General features: G+C 38.7%; 1 protein-coding gene across 8 annotated transcripts in view; it reads right to left on the bottom strand.

The window, feature by feature from the left end:
* TULP3 (TUB like protein 3) overlaps positions 1-26,465 on the bottom strand; it is a 33,756-nt gene that overhangs the window by 2,387 nt on the left and 4,904 nt on the right. For 3 of the 8 annotated variants that reach the window (XM_075509583.1, XM_075509574.1, XM_075509568.1), the window contains exons 2-10: positions 17,437-17,488; positions 12,049-12,211; positions 9,906-10,082; positions 7,924-8,054; positions 5,940-6,137; positions 5,326-5,438; positions 4,817-4,931; positions 2,803-2,901; positions 439-610 (exon numbers count right to left, since the gene is read on the bottom strand). In XM_075509583.1, the coding sequence (XP_075365698.1) occupies positions 439-610; positions 2,803-2,901; positions 4,817-4,931; positions 5,326-5,438; positions 5,940-6,137; positions 7,924-8,054; positions 9,906-10,082; positions 12,049-12,211; positions 17,437-17,469 (1,201 nt within the window). In that variant the 5' untranslated portion in view covers positions 17,470-17,488. Of the gene's footprint in view, positions 1-438; positions 611-2,802; positions 2,902-4,816; positions 4,932-5,325; positions 5,439-5,939; positions 6,138-7,923; positions 8,055-9,905; positions 10,083-12,048; positions 12,212-13,147; positions 13,177-15,259; positions 15,354-17,436; positions 17,489-18,206; positions 18,230-20,473; positions 20,493-22,141; positions 22,161-26,465 lie in introns of those variants that run through there. The other 5 variants (XM_075509627.1, XM_075509620.1, XM_075509611.1 and 2 more) reach the window with 5 other exon arrangements.

Genomic DNA, 26,465 nt, shown 5'->3' with positions numbered 1-26,465 from the left:
AAAAAACCACACATGTCTGGCAGTCCCAAATATATGTGATTGGTGTATCTGTCCTTTCTCATCAGAGTGGCCTTGAAATCTGTTCTCTAGAGTGACTGTGTTGTTCTAGAGATTACCTTTCTTCTCAGGACCAAAGCTCAAACCACTCTTTTGCTGGGCTGAAGGTGCCGTATTAATCCTTTTCTTTCCTTTCAGGAAGCTTGCATTTGCCCCCTCTTTTGCTGCAGCTATGGACAGCAGTCTCTGCACCCACCCCAGAAAAAGGGAGGCCTTATATAATTTTTGTGACAGCTGAGAAGTCCCCAGTAATCCTGAGCTGAATTCCTCCACCCAGTCTCCTTTCTCTAGGAAGGGTGTCCTATTCCTCCCAAACCTCATGAAATAAATTGGGTTCTCCCTGTTCGAATAAAGCCCACACACTCTCTGCCAGACTCTTACGGTCATTGTCATGGACAATCTGGAAGTTCTTCACTGAGGCCTGAGTGACTCTCCCATGGAAGTTCAAAACATATGATTGAGTATCATCGTTCCAGACTGGAGCCTTGTTGTGCAACTCAATGAGGTTCTCTAAATTTTTGTTTTGCCATTTTGACAGCAGACTCTCATGTTCCTGTTCAGAAGAAAGAAATATATTTATCAGATTTGGAATGGCTCTGCTTTTGAGTTCTGCCTCTCTCATGTGTGTGCACTCTGTCACTTGAAGGTCATTCCCTGTTTAATGAAACATAATGACAGCACTTAAACGCAGTCCTACTGAAAATTTCCTGCAAGTACCAGGAAGATGCTTTCATGGATTCTGAGTCTAAGCATTCCTTTCCACTCAATAAGCTATCACCATATTTCCACCCAAACAATAAAAAAAGAGTGAGAGAGAAGGAAGTGTGTGTACAGGAAAGGGAGCAATTCACAGGCCACAGATGACTGCCATCCTGCTGGCAGGAATCCTTTCTAAGTCTCATAGACTTTCTCTGATCCTGTTGGATCCAACTTCCATTTCTAACATTCTAAACTTTGAAACAAAAGAAAGTAATCTACAATTAACTACATAGTGCCAGGCCCTGGAGTGCTTCAGTAGAAAGTCCAAAGGCTGCAGCAGGCTGTAAGTATGCCTTAAGTAGATTAAGTGTCATCCTATTTGGTCTAATAGGTGATGCAGAATATGAAAAAGATACAAGATACAAAAAGATACAAGAAGGAGGTAAAACAGCACATTCAATTTGACAAACAGAATGAATTACAAGGAGCTGCAAATAGTAGTGAGTGAAACACATGACATATGATTTAATTTTAAAAGTTCTGCAACAAATAAAATGCATACTGAAATAATATATGCTAAAGCTCCCAAGAAAAAGAATCCAAACTGAAGTTATTTAACGGGAAAAAATGATCAGAAAACAACCTGTTGTGGAGGTCTGACTGATAGGGCTATAATAACTATTTTAGTATTGTATACAGATATGATAGTGGATTTTTGAGGATAACCTAAATCATTAAGGTGATCACTGTTCAGTTTAAACTAGCTACTTTATATCTTTAACTTTATTTAAAGATGCAAAAAGAACTTTGAGAATTGGCACCAACAAAGTGCATTTAGATGCAATTTTTCCTCCTTTAAAGTGGGGGCAGTATTGCTGGAGGCATCGCACTACAGAGATGAAGACAAAAAAAAAGTCAAACCCCTACCCTGAAAGCTGTGCCAACTTTTCAGAACAGCTTTGTGTTTCAGCCTTGTCCACTGTCAGTACGCTTGTCTGCTAGCAAAACAGTTGAGAAAATAGGAGAGAAAAATAAAGGCAGGGCCATGGAATCATTACTGTACTGACGGGGGAGATAGCAATACCAACTGAAAAATTATGAATAAACGACCACCTCCAGATACAATTTTCCTGCCCATTCACAAAATTAAACCTCTTTTCCAGGCTCTCATGACTCTGAATTTCTACTCTTGAAGATTTTTTTTCTGACCTCAAAAAAAATACACTCTTGTCCTACTCATATCTACTCACAGCATGGCTGCAGATACCATTTTCTAGCTTAAAACACTGACCATGTCTTTCAGTTGGCACCTGTCCTTTCTGCCTTTTGGTCTTCTATCACTCCAAACATAAAACCCACATTAAGGGAACTGAACGATTTTCATCATACACTTTAATATATCTTCAGATACAGTTCTGTAAGCTTTTAGCTGTAATGTCCCCCATGTGTTTGAGAAATCCTCACTAAATAGTCACCACAAAGCTCCATCCTTCTCCTCATCCCACTTTCTCCTTAAAGAATCCTCCTTTTCTGCAATTCCTACAAAGAGATTGACAACATTCTGATCAAAAATGTATTTACTCTCTTGCTACTACACCAGAATACCACCTTATCTATTTATTATCTATCTGTTGTAATTCATATACTGGCTAAGAATGTAAGCTCCTGGGAGAAGCAAGTTTGTTCTGTGTTCATCCAACTCTCAGCATAATCAGGCCCACCCATGAAGAGGGGTTGTAGGTACAACAGTGCAACAGCAGCAACATACACTAGCCATCGCAATAGCTAAGTAATTAATATTTAGGCTGACCAAAGGACAAGTAAGGATACAAACACTATTCAGAAGGCTACAAATTAGGTAAAAGGCAAGAACAAATTATCAACACCTTTAGGCTACATTGTATTTACCCTCCATAAGGCTTGCTAAAGCCCTGGGTATTAACAACCTTGCTCTAAAAACCCTGATTATCAGTAACGTCCAGACCTCTATGAGAAAGTTTTAACCTCTTCCTCCAATCTGAAACATGACCAAACTCCATAACTCACATTTCGTGGACGTATTGGAATTCGCTTATGATTCATATTCATTCCTGGAATGATCACAGACATTTTTCTGGGACCCTTGAATCCTAATACATTGGTTTCCTGAAAGACAAGGAAAAACATTCTTTTCAGTAAATGAGATACTCCACCTCAAAGAAGGAAAGAAAGCAAAACTGAACTTGAATCCACATTTATATTGTTTTTTAGAGATTTGCTAGCTACAACTGTAGTAGCAGTTATCTAACTGCAATTGTGTTTAATCACTGAGGTTAGCTTTCTCTCCCGTTTTGAGAACTGCGTTAAAAAACATACATAGTATTACCTATTTTAGAGCACATCTGTTATCCTAATGAAACATTTATAATAAAAGCAGACAAGTGCAATTTCCAGGCATAAGTTTTTGCATTCGAGGCAAAAACCTGCTAAAATCTTGCTAGTGAATAAGTCTTAAACATGATAAAAGGCAAATATCTTTGACCTGAGCCTATGTTATCTATATATCACCATTTAGGCTAAGGTGTTCCTGAAGAATGAATGACACTCTTCTTTAGGTGCTGTTATTTGTATTTAAGAGCATACCTACAATTTTCTCTTAAATCATGCTCTTTCATAAATGATCAAGAACAGACCCAGAAGGCAAAGTACTCAGCACCTGTCCAAGCTTCAATCTTAAGACAAGCAGATTTTTCCAGAGTACTGCAAGAGACTGCTCCAAGTGGGCTGAGTATAAAAAGCAAAAGGGAAAAAGTCTTGGCATACTCAAAACATCCATTTAATAATGTCAACCAAAATCCAAGGGTCGATTTAAAGTGTTCTGTAACAATGTCAGTGATAACCTTTAAAATTCCCAAAGACCAATTAAAAACCCAGAATCTTTTAGAAGTACTGAATTGATTGATAGAAGTGATACAGCTTCTCCTAACATGCTAGTGCATTTTGCAGACACAGAACAAAGGTCTTCAGAGTTGCAACCTCAATCATTTCACTTTAGAAAATCTAGAGGCACATATGAGAATGAGGGTACTGATTTTATTCATATATAAACTTTATGAACTTCTTGTAGATAAAAGTCCAGAAATCTGAAAAGCTGACTTAATATTATCTGCTGTACTCATTTTAACACCTTGCTGTGTACAATTAGGTAGGGAACTGAAGAATACTGTATACAAAGAAAATATCCAGTGATACCTCTGTAAACAGGCTAGTACTGGAATTATCACATCAATTTTTTTCCCCCAAGTGCCATTAAGATCAACAGCAAAAAAGTCAAGATCATGCTCCAGTAGGCTAATGCACCTTTAAATTTCTGCTGAAAATCTGATAAAAGTAAAAATCCTTCCCCTTGACTGGCCATCATTTTGTAAAGAACCTCAAATTTTACTCGAACTTTAGACTGGAATACGAAACAACGTGATGTGAGAACACTCACATAATTCTAGAGTGTCCACAAGTGCCTCCCCACTCTGAAGCCTAGACTGAGGTGATCCACAAGACCAGAAGAAGAAAACATCTCTAGGACAGAGTTAGTGAATCACGATTTCCCCTGGAACCATATCTGTACCAACAACAAGCTGCTACTGAAATAATACCACCTCCTTCCTATCCACCAAAATGCCTTTGGTTCTGCAAAAAATAACTCTACTTCACAGGGTACTCCTAGTTCCTTCTTAAGTGTCCACCAGACACCAGCTGGGCAAGAGGGCAGTTCATGCTGTGGCTGGCTCCATGTAAAGGATATGCTGACTGGCCGCATGCTGAATGATAGGCCAGGTAAGGTCATCAGGATGTTAGTTTGGGTCTCTCTCCCTCCCCTGGCATTGATTTTTTTTCTTTCCATTAAACTTGTAAGAACTTATCTTTGAGGCCTCTGTCCATTGATGTATCTGGTTGAAATTGGTCAGTTGGTTCCAAAGTTAAGTGGGGGAGGCTGCCAGGCAGCATGATTTTGTAAGCCCTGTTTCCTCGGCAACCAGGCGATAAAAAAAGAAAGGGGCAAAAGGGGAGAAGCACTACTTACATAACAAATAGCTGCAAGCTCCTGTCTCGTATGAGCCTTTTCCACTAGACCTTGTGCCTTGACTGGGCTAACTCCATGGTCATAGACTGTAAATTTAGTTCCCATGAGGTTTGACCTAATGTCAGGTTATGGAAAGACAAAGAGAGAGGCATCAGCGGAAACTTGTCATCTTCTGAAGGTATTTGTACAGCACAGTGAAAACACACATCTTTTGCCATCTGAATCTTCCTATTGCCAGCCTAGTAAGGAGCTTCTGCGAAGTGCCCATAGTGAACTGAGCCTGTAACCTATCCTGGAAAAGCATCAAGCCAGAATTCTTTCTCTGAATTGCCACGGTGAATGGTAACGCTGAAGAAAGGTTGCCAACCCAGGTGAATACAGATTACATTAAGCAGGACAATATGAGTTCATTCTCTCTGAACTGATACGAGATTGCTATTCATAACCCCAACTCAACTAAAATGCAAATGCAGTCTCTCCTGTCTGTAGTTTTCATCTGTGGTTCTCACCTGAGTTTTCCAATGAAACTTTCCCCTTCCCGGGATAAATCAGTTGGGTCAACTGATATGAGGTAATTGGATGTTTTGCTCTTTTTTCGTTTTCTCCCTGCAAGAAGGAATGTCTGGAAATACAAAACTTTGATCAAGACTGGAGCTTTGTAAGATGCAAAGGCACTGCTAGGTATTGCTATCCAAACTGTTATCTTTCCATTTCCCACATCAATTCCCCTGTTTGTTCTGTGCTGTTATTACTGTCTCCACAATTTTGACCTCTTCCACAAGTGCACACCCTGAAATCCTACCGCTCCAATCAGCTCACTCAGCAGTCTAGATTTAATGCAACTGTCCTTTCTAGTCTGGCCTCTTTTTCTTCTGGAGCAGCTCAGTCTCCCTGCTCTTCTTTATCCTTGACATTTTCATACTTCTTAAATTTCATTTTTCATTGTATTATGGCTTTTAAATCTGCCAATTCCCTCCTTAGTGCCATGGCCGAATATAAGCTGTCCTCATCTGCATGCTCGCTCTCCTCAGCTTCTGATTTCTTACCAGAAGCTCTCCCTTACACCAAAAATATTCTGCGGTAGGAGTACGATAGCCAAGATACTGTGTGCTGCTTCCAATACCTTTCTGTTGTCATCCCTTTCCAGATGCATGTAATAAGTAGGGAAGAGGCCCCGGTCCATTCCCTTCTTATCTCTAGTGATTCGACACTTGACTGTAATACCACGGGGTGCAGGGCGTAATGCAAAATCCTCCAAGTTCTCTACCTCTCCCAGCTGTGCATCTGCCTGAGGGGATGGACTACAGGAAGCACCTGTTTCCTGTGGGAAGAACCATCATATTAGCAAATTAATATCAGATCAGAGGCTCTGGTATTCCCCAAGAAAAGAAAGGTCTGTTGAAACAGAAGATCTCATGTCTCAAGAAGATATTTGGGAAAGGGAAGTTAAACGAGGGACCACCTGTGTTTCTCTGAAGAAAGTGGCTGAAGACTTTTACTCTGAGGAAAGACTAGCCCTCCAAGGGGAGGGGAGAAAAAGTACCCATTAACCAGAGATGAGTGAATTGCTAGGAAGGGGAAAATAGGATGAGACACTGTAAATATTCTAAGCAAAGAGCCTCTCTGCTTTTAGAACTTCAAACAGTCTGTGGGAAATAAGGCAGCACGACAAACTGGACTGATGGATGCTGCAGTAAGACAGGCTGGGATTTTTGTGACTGAAATGAGCACTGAGATTATATTGGTTCAGAACAGTAGCAGAAACAGAGTAAGTTGACGGTGGAACCATCTCAACTAAATGTTGAAAGAACCTTAGAACAATATGTACAGTCAGGATGCAAGTTATGGTCACCAAAGGAACTGGAATTCTAATGGAAAACTGGTATAGGTCATTAAAGTCATTTTTTCTTAGAGGTAGCTGAATCCTGTGGATTGTAGAACCCAGGAGATTCCTCCCTTACTGGGCCTTGGAGATGAGGTTTCTGGTTTATCCCCATTCCCAGGTACAGCCAGTAGGAAGTCTGAGTGAATACACACAGAGACACACACACAGACTTGAAATTCACTAGTGGCTCTCACCCCTCCCCTCCTCCTCCACCCCCCACCCTGTATCTCCAGCAGCTGGCACCCATAGCCCAGTGTCCCGCGTAGCTAACATCCAGACCTCTTGTACTACTCACCCACTAGTATAGCACAACATACACACAGTCACCTCACAAATATACTCACATGGGCCTTTTAAATAGTAACATGGACTTTAAGGCTGTCCAGCATCCATGCCCAAACCCTATGCCCTTTATCTGGTCACTAGCTCAGACCCTGGGTCTTCCTGATGTTGGTCTCTTCCAACTCACTGACTAGTCCAGCATATAATTTGTCAGCATATGTATGTATGTATGTATCTCTCTCACACATAAACACGAGAACACATTCACACAGGAAATAGAAATGGAGTTTTAGAAGATGGTAGGACACACTGCAGTAATCAGGCATGAGGCTTGGCTAGACAAGCGTACTGTCTTGCAGTTGTTTACATGCATCTGGTGCCTTTTACCCCCTTTACTCCCTATTTTCCCATGCTTATTTCTCCCTGATCCACCTTGACCTCTTTCTTTTCCCTTTCTTGTTCCTTCCCCTAAACACCCCATAAAGTTTTGTCCAATCCCAGAATTCTCTGTTCCATCCCAAAATTCTGTTTCCCTGTGCATCCCACAATAAATGCTAGAAACCTTCAGGCAGTGATCCCTCTTAAGTTTGCATGGCATTTCAGAGTTTCTCTGAGTCATCTTGGTGGATTTTACACCAGAGACAATGGCCTAATCTGTCTCCTTTGAGGGTCATAGAAGTAGCTGATTCATTGTGTTCCCATCTTCACTGATTACGCTACTTGGGTTCCTCCGCCCACTATTGTTCCTTTGATCATTACTAGGTCTTTGTGTTTAACTCAATGGCCTTCAGTCAGATAATCTGACAATCATGACCTTCAGGGATTAATATGCCAGCTACTGTAGTTGCAACTACTATATTTTTACACAGTGCTCAAGGGATTAATACTAAATTCAAGCATGTGCCCAGCCCTTATCAGAAATGGATTTCAAGACACTTACTGTAAAAGATTTCTCGCTGGTTGCAGAACTAGGCCTCTCAGATTCAGGATACAGTGAATGAGATGCTGGTCTCTTACTAGCTTCTTCCTCTTCTGTGTCCTCCTCATCAAAATTCAAACTGCCTGAAATTCCTGTCAGAATAGAGGATAAAGCAGGTAACCTCTGAAAGAAGGTGTCATGAGTTCATGGCATCACTAATTCATATATGACTCTTACATAGCTATTCCGCTCTCACTCTTCTAATTAATTTCTGTTGTTTCAACTGCTGATTTTCTTCATGTGCTATATCACTTCCCGAGCCTTGTAATTCAAACCCCTAGTGACATTTTGCAGCTGTCACTTTGCAGCTGTCAGGCTTTTATTAATACATATTTTACATGATATTACATGATGTAACATACTGCTTAGTATATGCTGTCACTGAATTAATGTTGCCTATTTTCATGCAAAAAAGCCCTCCATGTCTTAAGAACAAAAAAGGAAATCCAGATCAATATGCTGACACCTATCCTGTAAGTTGGACTCTGTACAGTTTATATTCTTTACTGTTTCCCCTTAGTCTTATACACACTGAAATGGAGTGTGATAATTTTTGAGTAAGAGCCCCTCCTATTCTTGCATCAGTAGCAATAACTCAGGTCTCATGAATACTACTCATGATTTGATTTTTAAAATGGAAGCGCAGACTGAGTAGTTCCAGGACTTATTGATTTAATCTTAACCTAAGCACAGTTATGTAGAGATGACTATGGGTATACAATTAAAATAACTCTGGATAAAGACATTTATAAAGAGCTTCTGTACACATCACTGTTTGGTGTTTCCTTCCGCTTGGAACTGCATAATTTCATTCTGTGATTCCATTCCTTAATTTGGCTGTAGAATGGAAAAGCACATAAAGCACTATAGAAAATGAACACACTCAGCCTGCTAAGCTGAATTATTTTCTGAGAGCCCATATTATACCAGTGCTCCAGCATGGCACTGCATAGAAAGGGCACTGCTGGAAGTTCTTTGTCTCAAATGAAACAGAAAAATGTAGTCTTAACAACCTGTCAGTAAACTTCCCAAAGCACATATGGAAAGAGGAAAGGCGTTAACCCTAGTACTCCAGCCAATTTCAAAATTCACTGTTTATATTCTACCTCCACTAATTTCCCCTGAAGTTTCTGGATATTCCCTCCTGCTTCCTTTTCCTAACTCTTGTGTAATTTTGCTATCCATAGGTAAGCAGCTGTTGCATCTGACAACTGAATGGAAGTATGTCTACATATGGTAGTACCTTAATACATAAAGCGTACTGGAAACATTCTGGCAGACAGGCTCTGCAAAATAAAAACAAGCTGTGTACCATATTAAACACTAGCCGTTATTTTGCTGCAAAGTGCTTAGGCTGCATGCAACAAAAAAGGTTTCCTGTGGTACTGGCAGCAACATAAGACATTTGGCAGACAGAGATGGACACTCCATTGGGAAGCTACTTAATGGGATATAACTATTGAATATAAAACTCAAACTGGTGATTGTGACAGCCTGTGACTGAAGAAGAACACCTTTCCTGTTAGTCTCCTAAACAGTTAAATTATGGTATTTACTGGCTATAGAGGGTTCTGCTGTTGTGAAAATATTCAAGCATCGTATCCAGATATATAATATCTGGAATAAAAATACCCCGAACTTTAACAAAATGTGAAGCATAGCATTTTGTCACCAACTTCCTTGGAAAGGCCAGAAATTACACAGCACATTGATAAACTTTTAAAACATAAGTGGCATGTTCCAATTGATATCAGAAGAAGGAACTGCAGTTCTGCATTTCTACATGCTGTATAATCTACTAGCTCTGCATTTAAAAGTAATATCCTACAGACACTTGTTTCATGATTCCTTATATTTTTTTGTTTTTTTAATGCTGCTGAAAAAAAAAATTATAAGAAGTAGAAGAGCCCCAAAAAACAGCTTTGCCCATTATCAACTCTTACCTCGTTTCTGTAAGATTTCTTGCAGATCTGGCTTGCCTGCTGTGTCTGTTAGAGCCTCTCCATCATTTTCCTGATCTGCATTGTCTTCTGTTTTGGAAGATCCAGCAGAGAGAGTTTGGAGCTTGGTCCCCAAATCTTGCACTTCTGATTTCAGGAAAGCAGCTGGTCCATCAATGCCTGAAGGCCAAAATGAAACAGAATGCTAAAGTCTATTTTTTACAGCTAAAGACGCATCCCAGGATGGTGGTTCTTTTCATCTTCCCTTGCTCAAGCATCCCTTTAAATTACTGACATATACTTGTTTGACTTTTTTCAGACTTGGGAGGAGTCAGAGCTGAGTCTGGTACAGACCGCCTATTACTTTAAACGTATCAGGCATCACTTTCTCCATTTATAAGGATAGTGATTGTATCTACTATTTTACAAGGGCTTAAGCAATTAGAATGAGTTGTATTTGTTATGCACATTGATATCCTTCAATTTATTTATGGGCAACTACTCTATTTTCTTTTTCTTCAGATTCCTTGTTTGCTCCTGTGCCGATAACTGAGTGCTCTACAGTGAATATCACAAATCAATTTGATAAAAATATCTACAGCCACAGGCAGAAAAAACTGTAAATGGATGCCCTCTATCTTTTTGGTAGAACTGAAATTTCCACATTTAAACATGCAACATAGCTGTGCACTGCACCTCTTAATTGGTGGAGACGTCTTGATGTCAGGGTCTGGCATAATACTTAATACACGTTTGTGCAGCACACAATATGTAAGTGTAGTTCCAGCTTTGGATTTCTTGCTTTCCCACTGTTTTCCTTCTTAAAACTTTACTGCTTTATCTAGTCATCAGATTTCTGACATGTTTACTGCTGTTTTCACTTCTTAACAGCATTTGTTTGTACTGAGGAAGCTTCAGAACTATGGAAGCTAGTGAGGGAGCAGTTAGTTTTCATTTTTCTTTCTTGTAGTTTCAGTACTACTGAAGTTTCCTAACTTAGAAGTTATAACAATCTTTTCTCTCGCTCTCTTTTTGACTTAAAAGTGTCTTTTAACAGAAGCTTTCTCCCACCTGATTTTAAACACATAAATGCTACCATCCCCATCACCACTCTTCTCCCCATCCTATGATCCTGAAAGACATCTGGAGAACAAGAAAAACATTCAAAAGACAGGGGATAACATAGTGCCAAATGTGATCTCGAAACCAGGTAACACTGTTTTTTTGGTTTTTTTTAAATTCTACTCTACACATTAGTTCCCTATTAATATAATGGTGGTATTATAACATCCTGCAATAGCATGCATCTCAAAGCCTTAGGATGCTTCCTGTTACTTTGTTGACAGGCTGATGGGATCCTGGCTCTCAAACTACTTCCTGACACTTCCACTGGAATGTAGGGGTTTCATTGCTGCTCTTTTTTCCTCCCTGTGACATGGAAGTCTTAAGGCTCTCACTACTGTATTTCTTTTCACTCGTAATGGAATGGTCACTATTTTACTGTAATGTTTTGAGACCACTGAGTTATTGCCTTTGGCTCTGATATCACTTTCTGCTTGCGACTTTCTGGACCACTATAGCTTGTTTGTCACGTTTCAGTTTTCTCCCTGAAGCCCAAAGAAAACAATAGGTGAGGTAAAAACCAGCAAGAACCTAATTCGGTATTCATAAGACTTTTGTTTTGCTCTTGTCTACTTTATCATTCAGTCATATGCAATCTTGAGATGGAGTATACCCCAATACCATGAAGAAAAGTACAGGCAGTCACTACTGGATTATTTCCTTTTCTTTATCCTACAGCTTCAGAAGACTCTCTTACTTTGGATTTGTATCTCCCTACCTTTATAGAAGTACCTAACCCATTTCTACAGTTCTTCTTAGCCGTTTAACACAAGGGAGAGATTACTCAAAGGCACATGAAGTTTCTCAGCTGTCACAAAATTCAAGGTAAGGTTTTTGTTTGTTTTTACAGTTCAATATTGCTCAACCATACTGTACAAAAGTAGAATTGTAGTACATAGAAAGGTATGTAATCAATCTTGTTTATCACTTGACCACTGCCACAGCAATGTAGCAATGTAGGTGCCCATCTGTGACATAAACTGGAATTTTGGGGAACGTTGTTGCAATCAGGTTGATTACTTACCATGTAACATAACATCACCATGGAAAGGGGTAGGAGTTTCTACTAAAGGAGTCTGCTCCTCACACCCTTTGGGCTTTGACCTACGCAGCTTTGCCTCAGGATTTGGTTGTACCATCAAGGGATCAAGACGTTTCTTCCTCTGCTTCTTCTCTAGAAGAGCTCTCTATGAAATAAAGCAAAAGCTTGAAATAAGGATGAGCAACCACATCCAGAGAGGAAGAAATGATGCCTCAGCCATTGGCAATGAAACGTCACTGATCAGGATCTCCAATAAACCTGAAATACTCTTGTAATGTCTTTACAAAAATCCTAGACATGGATATCACTGTGTCTTTTGAGTGAGACATTGCCTTTGATTCTCCATCAGTGGTTGATGGGTGATGTGGACACTTGCTTCTAATCTATCCTGAGACCATCAGCAGATAATTTTAACTCCTTTCATCCAGTCTAAACTGCAGCAATCTTTAATATAAATAGACAAATTCAGCAGTAATTTATAATCCAATATGAAACATTTCACAAAGTAAATGTTATAATATACAGCATGTTCATGCAATTTTATTACTCCATGCATCCTGCTTACTTAAGCTGATAGAGGAGACAAAACAGCTCACAAGGACTCTCTGCTCTTTCCACTGCAGTTATGATTGGACTAAACATTCCATCGTTTAGGACAACAAATTCCTGTGCATACAAGGAACGTGTAATTTTTCCTCCCTGTTTTGTACAATTAAGCTAACTTTGCATTAAGAGAACTATCTCCAAGACTATCTGAAAATGACAGAGTAAAGATGAGAGCCCTTGCCCTATCCATTATATAGCAATGAAGTCTTTTATTGTAGTAGCATAACATTTCTAAAAATCCTTAGTCAGGGCTCACTCTGCCACTGCAGTTATAAATGCTGTCATGATGCAGCAAAAGCAAGTCAGAACTTGCAAAGGAAAAGGGTTTTGTCTCAAAAGCTATCATCTTATAGGGAGAACTCAAAACAAACAGTTCCCAGAAATCAATGTTGAGACATAAGACCTTGGGGGCAGGGGGGCAGGAAATTACAGTCATTAAAATAGGACTGATCTAGTAAAAGGAAAATTGATCTACCTTGCAAAAATTTTCCATGTAATTCAGGACTGAAAGGAAAGAATGGTAAATCCAAATGTTAAAAAATAAAACATTACTTTTCCAAGATACATTTGATGTTTATGATTTCCTACTAAATGCGAATAGAAACAACTTCTAGATTTAAGTCAAGGCAAATGGGCACATTGCGCCATTTTAAAGACAGCCACGCTTAATCCTTAAAAGTTAAGGCAATGCATGAAGAAGAAGGAAAAATCATATTCTAATATTCTGTAATGCACCACTATGCAAACGATGTGCAAGCCCCTTGCTGTAGATGCAGTTTATCTGTGCCTGCTTCTTAGATACCTGAACACACCCTGAAAGTTGCTCTTGATGACAGAAACCCTTTCTCCATCAAATTCTTTTCAGTCTCCAAGGATCCATCAGATAAACAGTACCAACAATCCAATCCACTTGAGACATAGATGTCTCTGGAACCCTTTCCTCTCCTGCTCTTTCTCTCTCTTGTTGGTTTTTTCCTCTCCTATTGGGCTTTTTATCTCAAGTGAAGTTAGTTTCTCAGGCAACCTCTCCCTGAAGAATTCCAACACAACTCAGCCCTTGGTCCTTTATTCTTTCTGTTTTTCAAGCACTAATCTAAAAAAAAAACCACAAACCAAAACAAAACCCAAACAACAACAAAAAAAACCCAAAATGACCTTTTTTATTTAAACTCATAATTACACTTTGAAGACTGGACTGAAGTACAGGTAGTGTTAGTTACTGCAGAATTATTTGCAAGGATTGTCCTGCATGGTAAAAATAACTTAGAATTCCAAAGATATTATCACATTGGTCTAGAAGAAGAAAAGAAAAATAAGCAATAGAAGCCAAATTCTTAGAAAATGCTAATTACAGATAAAATTTGTTTTCTAGAAAGGTAGTCAGACCCTCCAGAAGAATTTACATTGGTTTGTGCTGTTTATTTGTTTTTTAAATTAATGCTGAGGAAAAGTAAAAAAATTTCATGATAGTTTATAAATCTCTAATAATTTAAATAAAAGGAGAGAGGGAAAACAAGAATCAAAACATTATACTCAGAAAAAGGATTTGAGAAAAATTGTTGCCAAGGCTTCTCTACCTGACAAATAGACAAGAAAAAAACCAAAACAGACACATCCTAAAGGCAGTAAGAAAGTACACAGCTACTGCTAGAATGGGAAATTGAATTTGGGATCAATACAGGATGTAACAACTTTCAGAGCTACTTAACTGATTATTCTATTAGATGAGCTTTTTTTAAACATTTCACTGCTCATCAGTCTAAAAATTTATTTTTTCTTATTATAGTACATTCTGTTTCATCAAAGAGTTTCTAGGACTCACCAATCCAACAGGATCACATTGGTTTATAGTGAAACCAATGCTGCTGGTAGATGTGACTGACCTTCTTCTTGCAAGAACTTCAGGATAATCAAAGTGACAAAACTTGATAGTAATTTAATTTGTTTTAAAAAGACTTCTCTCTATTACTTTGCTTACTGAGACGGAAAAAAATCTACAAGCCCACTGACAGGACAGATAGTAGCAGTTCATTTTCTCTACATAAGGTGGCAGAGCAGCCTTACCTTCAGTACTATGTATTCTCAGACTTATTCCACTAAGATGAAATAGAAAAAAGGAAACTGTATTTTGTTTCATTTTGTCTACTAACTAGCCTTTTCCTCCAGCTCTGTGTTATAGTAAAAGTTCATATAATGTTACAACAAAAAATTTAGATAGTTCATGAACAGGACACCAGAACACATAACCCATTAAATAACAGATACAGATTATCATGATTTGTTCAGGATTTTGTGAACTCCATGTATTAAATACTTTCAGAAACATTTTCTTTGCACCACAGAAAAGCATAACATCAGAATACAGGATTATTAAAGGGTCAGAAACCACCAACTCCCATTTTAATGAGTTTCCAATAAGCTAAGAAGTCAGATGTGTCAGATGAATATATCATAGCATACTAATAAGACAACTAGTTTAGTATTCGTTCTACAACTGTGATGAACAGGAAGATGGTATACAGGAAGGTTCCTACCACTCCACCCTTGAAGGTGCAATACCATACTAATTAATTTGGCATGGTCCTACCTTAGTAGGCCATGTGGGATGGATCCTAGGTCTCAAACATTCTCTCTGCTCTTCCAGCTCCTCCTTAGTTCATGCTGAGGCAGCAGTGACAATGCTAGTGATGTTGGCATTAATGAAAATTCGTGTCAAGAGTAAGTACCATACTTGGTGCATTCAGAAATACGCCTTCAGCTTCATGTTCTCCACCCACAGGGAGATGGCAGCATTGCGCTTTGAGCTGCAGGTGCCTCAAAAGACACGGAAACACCTTCTACTGCTGGGGAAGAAAGCACTGCCTTAGCAGCCACTCACTCTCTCCTCAAGGAAAAGGCAGTAGTCTAGATAAAAGCATCCCGGCAGGCAGAGCTGGCCCACAGATGGAACTTGATGTCATGCATTATTATAAATAATATTTTACTGCAATTACAGGGTTTCCAAACCCATCATAAAGATGGATGACAGGCATAGGTCTTTGCTGTGGCAAATGCTTATTCCAGATTCTCTGTTTGGTCAAAGGTTCTAAACATGATCCTGCTGGATTAAAACATTTTGCATTTTTTATCCCAATTCCTATAAATTTTTAGGACAAATTAATCAAGCGGGGCATCAGCTACAACCAGCAATGAGTCCATAACGTCTGACGGTGATCTCCTATTGACCTCTATTTCTTCAGAAGGCATGGTACTATTCATGTAAAAGTTAAAAGTAGACTTTAAAAGTTAATATTCAAATCTAAATATACACTCCTAAATTAGATACTGTTAGCATTTCTCAACAAGTCTCATTTGCAAGGGGGGGGGGTGTGCTAAAATGTACTTTAGTGACATTTTCTAGCTGTTGGTTTTGCAGATGATTACAATCTCAACCAAATCCAAGAAAGCCCGAAACAAAACTGCAAAAGGGTATGAATTCTTTAAACTCACCTCTTCATGATTCAACTGACAGCTGCTCTGAGGGAATTCCACCCAGCCCAGCAGCTTTGTTTTGGTGGAACAGCAATGCATCCCCATGGCAAGGTCTGAAACTAGGCATACATTGACCACAGTGCCTAGCACTAGGAGCCAGCAATTATTACCAGCTTATGACCAAAGACAACAGTCCTAAAACAGACACTGAGGTTCATCACCAAGCAGTAGACCATTCTTAGTTTTGGAACTTCTTACTGAGCAGCATTTGGCTCTAAATGATCTTTTACTGATTACTTGAACTAATGCCTTTTTTTTTTTTTTTTTAAAAAAGTGTTACTGGATAGCCTAGAGGTAAAAGGATTATCCTAGCTTCCACAAATATGACCAAAGATAAATTTTACTCCTTGACTCTGAAGTGTTTTAGATAAGTGCCTATATACACAAAGATAAAGTTGGTAATAAATCCACTGTCTGAAGTCAAAGCTAAGCAAACTCAGACTAGAAATAATGAACAAGTTCTGGTAAAGAGGGTTATTATCCACTGCAACAGTTCCCTGAAGATTGTTATGTCTGGATTTAAAGATCCTCAGCTGCGAGAGCACTTTTCTAAAAAACATACTTTAATTTGAACACAGATTAATTTAATGCAAGACAGTGATTTGTGGTCCATGTGAAATGGCCAGCTAGAGAATCATAATAATCTCAGATGCTCTAATCTATTTATAAGCATTTAAAATTTCACAGAGGAAGAATATTAAGGATGGATACTTTATTGCTTTGAAGAATATGGTGATGTAAGCATCCAGCAAACAGTGCTTTAAAAACTGAGACCTATAACATAATATTTGACAAATGCTTGGCTGTAAATATTTTCTTTGTAGGAAACAAAAAAGTCAAAAGATGCTGGAAATCTTTCTCAACAGCAGTTAAGGACATCTTTCTATAGCTTGGAGAAACTTTTTCTTTTCCTTTGATGCTTAAAATGGATAATTCCCTGCAGTATTCCTCTCTTTTGATTCACTCCTGCATTGTGGTGACTCAATCCCAATGAAATGAAAGGACATACGAAAAATAAACGTATCAAAGAAATCAACCCTACAAGCCATAGCAAGGTTGACTTAAACTAACGAAAGCCATGAAAATCTTTAAAGAAAAATCTTAGCAATGAATTCTTGTTTGTATTCTTTAGACCAAGCATTTTCAGCACTTCACCCCCATTTCTCAAGTCTCTAGATGGCTAATGTTTGTTTTCCTATACTTATTTTTACCAGCCTCAGCACAATCATTTACCTGATTCTCTAGTTTCAGCTGTCGTAGTTTCATGCTTTCATCCTCAAAGATGCTGGGAAAGGGAAAGAAACAAATTAATTATTGCTAGTAAATAGTTTGCATTATAAGAGCACAGGATATTCACAGACTACAACTTCACCGTCAAGACTTTAAAACAACTGTAAGATATAACTTCTATCCCACAAGAAGACCAAGTTACAAGGCATTAAAAAAAGAAAACATACTTCATATTTGGTCATAAATAGGACCAAACTGTAGTTTAATCACCTTAGTAAACTGTTCTGAAAACATTTTATAAGCAAAAAAGGCTTATTACTGATAGACAGATTATGAGCCACTATTGAGGTAGGCTGTGAGACAATTTATATCTAAGGCTTAACACAGTTCAAACCAATTCAGTAAAGTCCCTGCTCCTTCCTAAAATACCCAATTCCAAATTAACTCAGAATGTTAGGTTTTATCTTGGAGTCAAAATCTACACCATTTTCTCCTCCTGCCAGACTTCGCAGAACTACTGTTAATACCTGAGAGAATCTGTATTTGCAACACCTGATATTAATTCCTAGAGATGAAAAAATAATTATTTCACTATTTAAGTGTTTTATAGATAACCTTCATAAGAACTCTAGTTCCTCGTTCTAAGTTGTGCTCCATATAGACTTCCCATTTCCTTTGGTACGATAATGAATTATTACATAAAGTGCAATTTAGAGCAGTTAACCCTACAAAGGGAAAAAGTTAATTGACAAGTAAGCACGTATTCTGCCTACCACAGTTGTGCACTTTCCTCCTACACAGCTTTGACAAAGACCTCTCTGGAAGTGAGAAAGCATCAGGAAGAAGAGACTTAATATGGGAAACAGACAAATATTATATATTTTGACGGCACGCAGAAAAGCAGGGCTAGCCAAAATTTCAATTTAAACAGGAAATTCTCTGTTTGGTCTGGGTATGCAGAAATGCCCAATGATGTGAAGTAACAAGCTGGCAGACAGTGCTGAATATAACCCTAACAAGGGAAAACTGGAGAGACGGAGAGAGACAGGGAGAGGGGTGGAGTTTCTGCAAAACATATGCCATGGAAACTGGATCACAGCACGTAGAGATAACAAGAGGAGAAAGGGCTTAGAGTCCTGTTAACCCCTAGTAAATCCACATTTGACTCAACTTCCAGGCAAGCAGATGACAGATCAGAGGTCCTTACAGACAGACTACCCTAGCCAACACAGGTCGTGTTCTGGAAGGCTGAAACATGCAGAAAAAAGGGTTTGTATAGGCACATCATATATAGCAGTTTATATACTCTAAAACTGATGCTTACCACCCAACTAATGGTACTTTAAAGCAAGTTATCACTACCATTGTTTTTTCTTTGCAGTTTTCCTTATTTCTATATTTTTTTTTCTAATGTATTTCAAGTATCATCACATAACAGGTCTAGGACCTTGAAAACACCTTGCTTCTAAAAAACTGACATTAGTCCTCACATGGACCAGTAATACGTAGCACCTTGGATTCAAAGGGAATAGAGAGCCTGGAAAAATTAATGTCTTTCTTGAAGAGGGATGGAGAGCTATTGTGTGTCCCCACAGCAACAGTTACAGTAATACACTTGTCTCCACCTGAAAACATGCACAATTTAAGAAAGAAACATGCAGAGATGTATCAAGATATGCTTTTTATGCAAGATATGCAAATGTGACATGCTTTTTATTTAAAGCATAAGTGAATGCTTGAAAGCTCCAGTTAAAATATTCAGGACAAAAAAAAAAAAAAAAAAAAAAAAAGAAGAGGGCAAATGTTCCTTTTCTTTTCATACACCTACGGACTTAAGAAATAGATGACGTGTTACCTGCAGTCAAGAGTTTGTTATAAAGCAATCTATGTAGCTCCAATTTACGGACACATTCTTATAGAATTGAAAAGAACTATGAAGGTGTCCTATGTAGATACAAGCTACTGTCTGTGGTTTTGTTGCTTTTCCTAATAGAAAATGCATCCCTGACAATCTGAGTCTCTTCTTCAGAAAATAAAAAGAAATAAAAACAGTACCACTTTTGGAAATAAGTTTTCAGGTTTTCCTTTTTATCTGGAAGATGGCAAAATGCTGAAATATTAGGACTTGCATACATGCCTTGTGGAAATCCTCAATGAAAATTATTTACTTAATATTTTAAAATTATTTTCTACCCACACTGGAATAAAGTTACGTAACAGCAAAGACAGGTCTGAAGACTGCTGGAACAGGACCATAACGCAGACTACACGATGCCTCACCTCCAACCGCTTAACTGAGACTCAAACACGGTTGAAATACATAAAGAGTCTAACAGGTCACAGAGCTTGATAAAGCAAAAAATAACAAGATAACTTTTACAATTTACTGTTAAACACAGACTAAAATCACCTCATAGCAGGCCACAAAATGAAAGCAGCCATCAATCCTTCCCATTATAAAGTGCAAGGATTCATACAAGGAGCAAAATAAAAAGAAACAATTAAAGCCAAGAGCACTGTGGCACTGTAAATAGTAGCTAAAAAAAAAAAAAATTACACTATTGTTATTTACTCCTCCTGCAACCTTCCTTCCAGCACTTGGTCATCATGAAAGTGTAACATAATAACCAGACAAAAAAGAGCTACCCACACATACACGCACTTCAAACTTTTTTCTACCCACCACAGCGGGGTTGGTGTTGTTACAGACTTTACAGGAAAAGGCTGTGCCAGAGTCACTCCCACAGCTCACCACTAAGGAATGCAAGTAGTGTGCTAATAGAGCTGCAGGCTTTAAACACAAGTCTTCCTTCAGATGGACTGACTACACAGACCAGTACATCTAAGTGCTCTTCGGACATGCCCACGCAAAACCACTATGCTCTTCGCTATGCTTTTCTATTTGAAGGGTTTACATGCAATAAGAGGAATTAAATATCCAGTAGGAGCAGGAAAAATAAGCAGCATTTCCATAGCTACAACAATACAGTTCAAAACAGGAAAAAAAAAAAAACAACCACCGAACCAGTCACCCATTTACCTTTGATAAATAAGAACTGAAAATACTCAAGTAGCCTGTCATGATCTTCCTCTTACTAACTGCTGCAGAAGAGCAGACTACATGAGACCCTGCCCACCAACTCCTCTGCTACATTTACCAGAATACACTAGCTCTCCTACTAAAGCTGCATGACAGGTAACGGGCACATGCCACAGAGAAAGGAACAATGACCCAGAATGTAACATAGAAGCGAAGACTAATGATTATCCAGGATACAGAATAAAAATGAGAGTGGAAAAGCAACTATTTAACAAAAACACTCAATTCAGAAGATACAACAGCATGTCTGAATGTGGGAGAAGACAGCGAGACATAAAGGAGTTCACAGATCCATTGCTCCTCACGGATCCATTTCCAGATTCAATGTAGTCCAACATGAAGCAAAAAAATGAGTGAGAGGCAACAAGCAGAAGCAGCAAGAAAAGCCACAGGAAGAGCAGCCTGTAGAGAGAAAATGTTCTACATGATCCAGAATTCACTGGAAAGGCAGATTTGAAATACGTTAAGCAAAGGAAAAAACCTCATGATAGTTTTTCCTGCATTCAACAAAATAGGTACATTCCTCATATGTCCACTCTACTCAGTTTTTCCTCTACTCAGTTTTTCCTCCTAAACAAGCAATGTAGCAAGCCTTGCAGATTTAAAAGTTTCCCAGATAGCTAAAGCTATTCTGCAATTCAAATAGTTATAGGTTTGATAAATGAGTAAGGTTCTTTGGCCTCTTTTAAGTAGGTCAGACTAGCTGACAGAAACAGACCCCACCCCAGCCTTAAAAGAAAACCTGACCCAAGAGAAGGAAAGATAGCTTGTTTTGCTTGTCAACTGTTTGAAGCTTCTTTAGAGCATATATTAGCAGTGTATATGCACTGAATTCTTGGCAAGAGAAATTCAGGAAGTATCACCTGTTTGTGCACAGCTCTAGGGAAGATACTAAAAATTCAGATACTCCGTAGTTTGGCAGAGAAATTTAGGGAAAGTGTCCAGCGGAAACTTTTAGCTTATTTTAAAGTGGACTAGATTTTGAGTTTACTGCGCCTTGTTACAAAAAAGCTTGATATTTTATATCAGTCTGACACATAAATCCTTCTTTTAACAAACACGATCTTTCAATATTGATGGGAATATGAACCTATACATTAACAACCAAGATCCTTAAAATTTAAGGATCTTAACTGTTTCTGTTGCTCTATTTCCTTTAAAGGAACTCCAAGGCACGATAAACTAACATCATTTTCCTCCACAAATGTCCCAAACTTCCCAATATCTTATGTTCCGTTTCTCACTCTACAGAGGGCTGCTTCCATCAGGAGTCTAACAAAGCTCATGTAACTGCTTTTTCCTTTGCAGGACAGTTTATTAATGTGGTAGCAGTGGTTCTGTCCCTGAGCAATACTCCCAGAACTTAAGAATCAGGGAATGAGAAGAATGTGGCTTGTGGCACATATCTTTGTCCACTAAATTTTATTTTTAGCTGTAGAAGCACAAATAAAAGCAACTTCAGTAAGAAACGTGGAGTCAGCTGGTATGAAAGGGTTTTCACTCAACTCTCCAAAGAATCTTCCTGGGAATTGTTCTCCTCATCTGAACTACAGCTGTGAAGGAAAACAGAAGCTGTAGAAAAGAGATAGTTTGAAGAAGGATTCTTACCTTTTAAAAGATATATTCCAAACAAAAATTGCAATACTGTCTCTGGAAACTGGTTGAGGAATAAAATTTATCTGTAATGCACCTTCCTATCCACAAAAGGGAGGAGTCCTGTCTGCTTTCCTTGCAGCTGACACAATTGCAATTGTTCACTTCTGGGAAAATGTGTAACATGGCATCCAGAGGAATGAGGATTATCAAATTTTTCTGCCTTCCTCAAGGCAGAAGAGTGGGGTTTTTTTGCAAAACATGGGATATTATTTCCTTCATAATTAAATTAAACCAGTAAGTCTTCCAAGGTATACTGGATCTGCTGTGAAACAGCCATAAAATGCCACACCCATATCTAAGTGACACAGCTGAGGTTGCATCAACATTTCAGTCATAAGTTATTTTCAAGCAGTTGATATTTCAACAAGGGCAAGTTTTAGCCTCTGTCTGGCTTTTTTACAAAAAGAATCCTTTCTCCAGTGAAATTAGTTTTACCTTTGATTTCTGCCCCCCCCCCCCGTCCAAAATGCACAGATTTCTAATGTCAATAGCATACTCTGAGAATGGTTTCACAAAATTTGTTTGGCAAGTTTTTCACCTACTGAACGTATTATGGGAACAATGACATGGCAACAGTGAACACTTAATTTTGGAAGCAATTCTGAATGAGTGAATATTGTGAACGAAGACTGTCTTGGATATGCTTTAATACACAAATTATGTCCCACATGATACAGATTGAATAAAACTTATCTCAGAATATTTGAAAATAAGTATAAAATGAACTAATAAGAACAGTAAAGTCAACTGCCAGACCAGGATGGGGTGGGGGAGCAGAAAGACAAGTGTCTAGATCTGTATGTCCTACTCCACTTGAATCCTCTAGGCACTGCATGTTCCTGCCAATAACTTGCAGCAACTATCTGAACAATTTAAAGAAGATCCTAAAGAAGGCAAGTTAGTCCTTTACGACTTCTAACTACCTCCTAGTTTAAAAATGGAACTTCACTGTAAAATTATCAGGGACTTTTCTTTAAAGCCACATGGACTAGAAGCATACCAAAAACACCCAAACCAAAACACCCCCCCGCCCCCAAACCCGAAAAGGCTGGCACTCTGAAGAATATAATATACATATAATCTTCGTGTGTGTGTGTGTATATATATATATATGTATATGTTTTGCCTTTATTGTGGCAAAACAGCTGCCCCAACAACTCTGAGCAATAGGAATACTGTGCTGAAGAAAGGAATTAAAGAAAAAACAATCTGAGATACACGTGTGCTACAGAAAAATCTTTTGTTATAAAACATGAATAGCTTAATAATTATTTTTGTTGGCTAAAACCAAGAAAGCAGTGAATTTAATCCAAACCTATCCTTGCAGCACCGTGTTCTCCACACTTGCATAATGCAATAATGCCATTAAATGCACAATGTCCTAATAGTAAATGAAGTGTACCTGAATGTAACAGGCTGTTCAGGTTAAAACAGCTCAGCAAGAACACACTACATTTGGCCTAAAGGAGTTCCTTTGAAAATGCATCCATTTTGGGGTGACTGTTCACATGCCAAATGTAACTAGGTAAATAATGATGCAGCCTAGTCCTGACTGACTGCAGCTAAGTTAATGCAGAAAAGAGTATTTATCAGTGCAGGAAACACAAACTTATCTTTTCTTTACAGTACTCATTCCAGTGATTTTGTAAGGTAAAATGAAATGGTGTATGCAAGGTGAAACAACCACTCAGAAGAATCACTCTTATCTTTAGTTTCAAAATGGTATTCGTGGAAGCACAAAACTCTAGTATAAAATTATCATCTGACAAATGCAATGGGATATGCTCTGTACTATTATTACGTACATACACAAACACACCTTGAAACAGGAAGAACTAACGTGGCAGAAGACTGTCGAACTATACAGTGAAGTAACAGAACATTGAGAAATGAAGGGTCTATGGGAGAAAAGTTGAATTATGGTGAAACAAAGAATAAAGCATATGCTGTCTGATGAGATTCCTTTTTCAGAAATGATATGTCTTGGTGGACAACAAGTTTGACCATGAGCCAGCAATGCACCCTTAAGGCAAAGGTGTCCGATAGCATCCTGGGCTGCATTAGGAAAAGCATTGCCAGCAGGTCGAGGGAGGTGACTCCTCTCTGCTCAGCCCTGGTGAAGCCACACATGAAGTGCTGTGTCCAGTTCTGTGCTCCTCGGCGAAGAAAGATATGGACATACTGGAGCAAGTCCATCAAAGGGCCACACAGATGATTATGAGACTGGAGTATCTTTCACATGAGGGGAGGCTGAGAGAACTGGGATGGTTCAGCCTGGAGAAGAGAAGGCTCAGGGGGGATCTTATCCATGTGTATAAATACCTGATGGGAGGGTGTAAAGGAGATGAAGCCAGTAGTGCCTACTGACAGGGCAAGAGGCAATAGGCACAAACTAACACACATGAAATTCTATCCAAATGCAAGAAAAAACTTTTATTGAGAGATTGGTCAAACACTGGAACAGGTTGCCCAGGGAGGTTGTGGAGTCTCCAACTTTGGAGATGTTCAAGACCTGACTGGACATTGTACTGTGCAACTTGCTCCAGCTGACCCTGCTTGAGCACTGCGGTTGGACCAGATGATCTCAAGAAGCCCCTTCCAACCTCCATGATTCTGTGATTCTATCTGTTTGGGTTCTGGAGATCACTAGGTAAATGGAGGTAGTTTAGAGCCCAAGTCTGAGAGAACAGACTAGATGACAATAAGGAATACAGACTGTTACAAGAAAATGCAACAGGAACACAAGCATCGTGAAAAGGTTAAATTCTGAGTTCAGAACTATTTTGACTACTGTACTGCTTAGTGTTTCATACGCCATTCAAAAACTGACTCACCAAGTACCAAAGATTAGCTCCTCCTACTTGGAACAAGGGAACAGAGCAATGAAAATAAAGCAGCGCTCTCCAGACAGAAGCTAGCAGATCTTCTATCTGGACTATAAAGAAGAGTGCAAACAAAAGCCTGTGCCATTCTCTACTATACTATACTGGGAGAAAAGAAAGTAGATTCTTGTCTTCCTTAGCCAGAAAAGTCTCAAGTAATTCGTTACAGGATACCTAAACTGAAAGGAGTATTCTTTTCCTGGAAGGAAGGCCAAGAGAAGCCAGAAATCCACACAGGCCATTAACCATTAAAGCCACCACGGATGCTGGGAGGGTGGCACAGAGGAAGACAACCGTAAGAACAAGAATATGTACATAAACTTATCTTTACGTGTGTAGCCAAACAGGGGGTTTTAAACTGGGTTTTTATTACAATATTTGTAAGAGAAGGGAGACAAGGACTCTCCTGTCAGGCATATGCCTTCAAGAGTTAACAGCTGGTGACTCCCAGTGATCCTGACATTAACAGGGAAGATACAAATTCACAGAATAGCTTGAGAAAGGACTTTTTAGCTCTTAACCACCAGTACAACTGCAGAATGCTATGCTTCCCAAATCATGTTTATTCAGGTGAATTTAATGAAACTTAGGTTTCTGCTAAGAAAAAGAAAGAGACATTTATTCCATAAGCAGAACACCAGCTTTCTATTTAACATTCTCTCAACTACACACTCCAAATCCCCAGTCATTTCATTTCTAGAACTTGCTCTACCCAAGGAAAGAGCAAAGCAAGATCCATGGGGGCTTAGAATTCTGACTCCTATGATCTTCTGTTTGTGAATTATGAAACCCTGCCTGTCATTTTTGTTGATGTCCTCCCCCATTACAACATGAAACCAGTGAAATGTAAAGCAGTTGCTATTGTCTCCTAGCAACAAAGTCAGCAGTTAAATAGCACACAGTATGCCTAAGCCAGACTAGATAACAAAACTCAAAGTTCCCTGAAAATAAGCGTATCACACTTCATGCCACAAATTGCACTTGTTTTACAGTCTTTCAAACTAAAAATGGGGGAAGGAACCTAAATGAAACTTTCTGAACTGACACTCTAGAACTGACTGTGACTTTTAGTCCCAGTCCAGTTTTTTATTTTTAAAAGACTGAAAGGGGAATCCATTAAAGAGATAGAAACAGCAAAATTTAATTTCCATCCCAAACTAGGTGACTCAGCAAGATACCACTGCTAGATTTAGATTCTTCTTTTTTTTTTGCCTCAGTTTTCACATAAGAATGCTAAATGGGAAAGGAGTGCAGAAGTGACCACAGACTTCTGTAACAATAGCACAGGAGTGAGAGTTCTAACATCCCACAGAATATATGTTTTAAACAACAGTAGGAGTAAGGGTAAGTGTTCCTGCAGTAGTCTAAGGCAACAGCTCTAGGCATATCAGCAA

Source organism: Mycteria americana, chromosome 1 (genome assembly GCF_035582795.1).
Source record: "Mycteria americana isolate JAX WOST 10 ecotype Jacksonville Zoo and Gardens chromosome 1, USCA_MyAme_1.0, whole genome shotgun sequence".
NCBI classification, from domain to species: domain Eukaryota; kingdom Metazoa; phylum Chordata; class Aves; order Ciconiiformes; family Ciconiidae; genus Mycteria; species Mycteria americana.
This window is presented reverse-complemented; position numbering and strand designations above follow the sequence as displayed.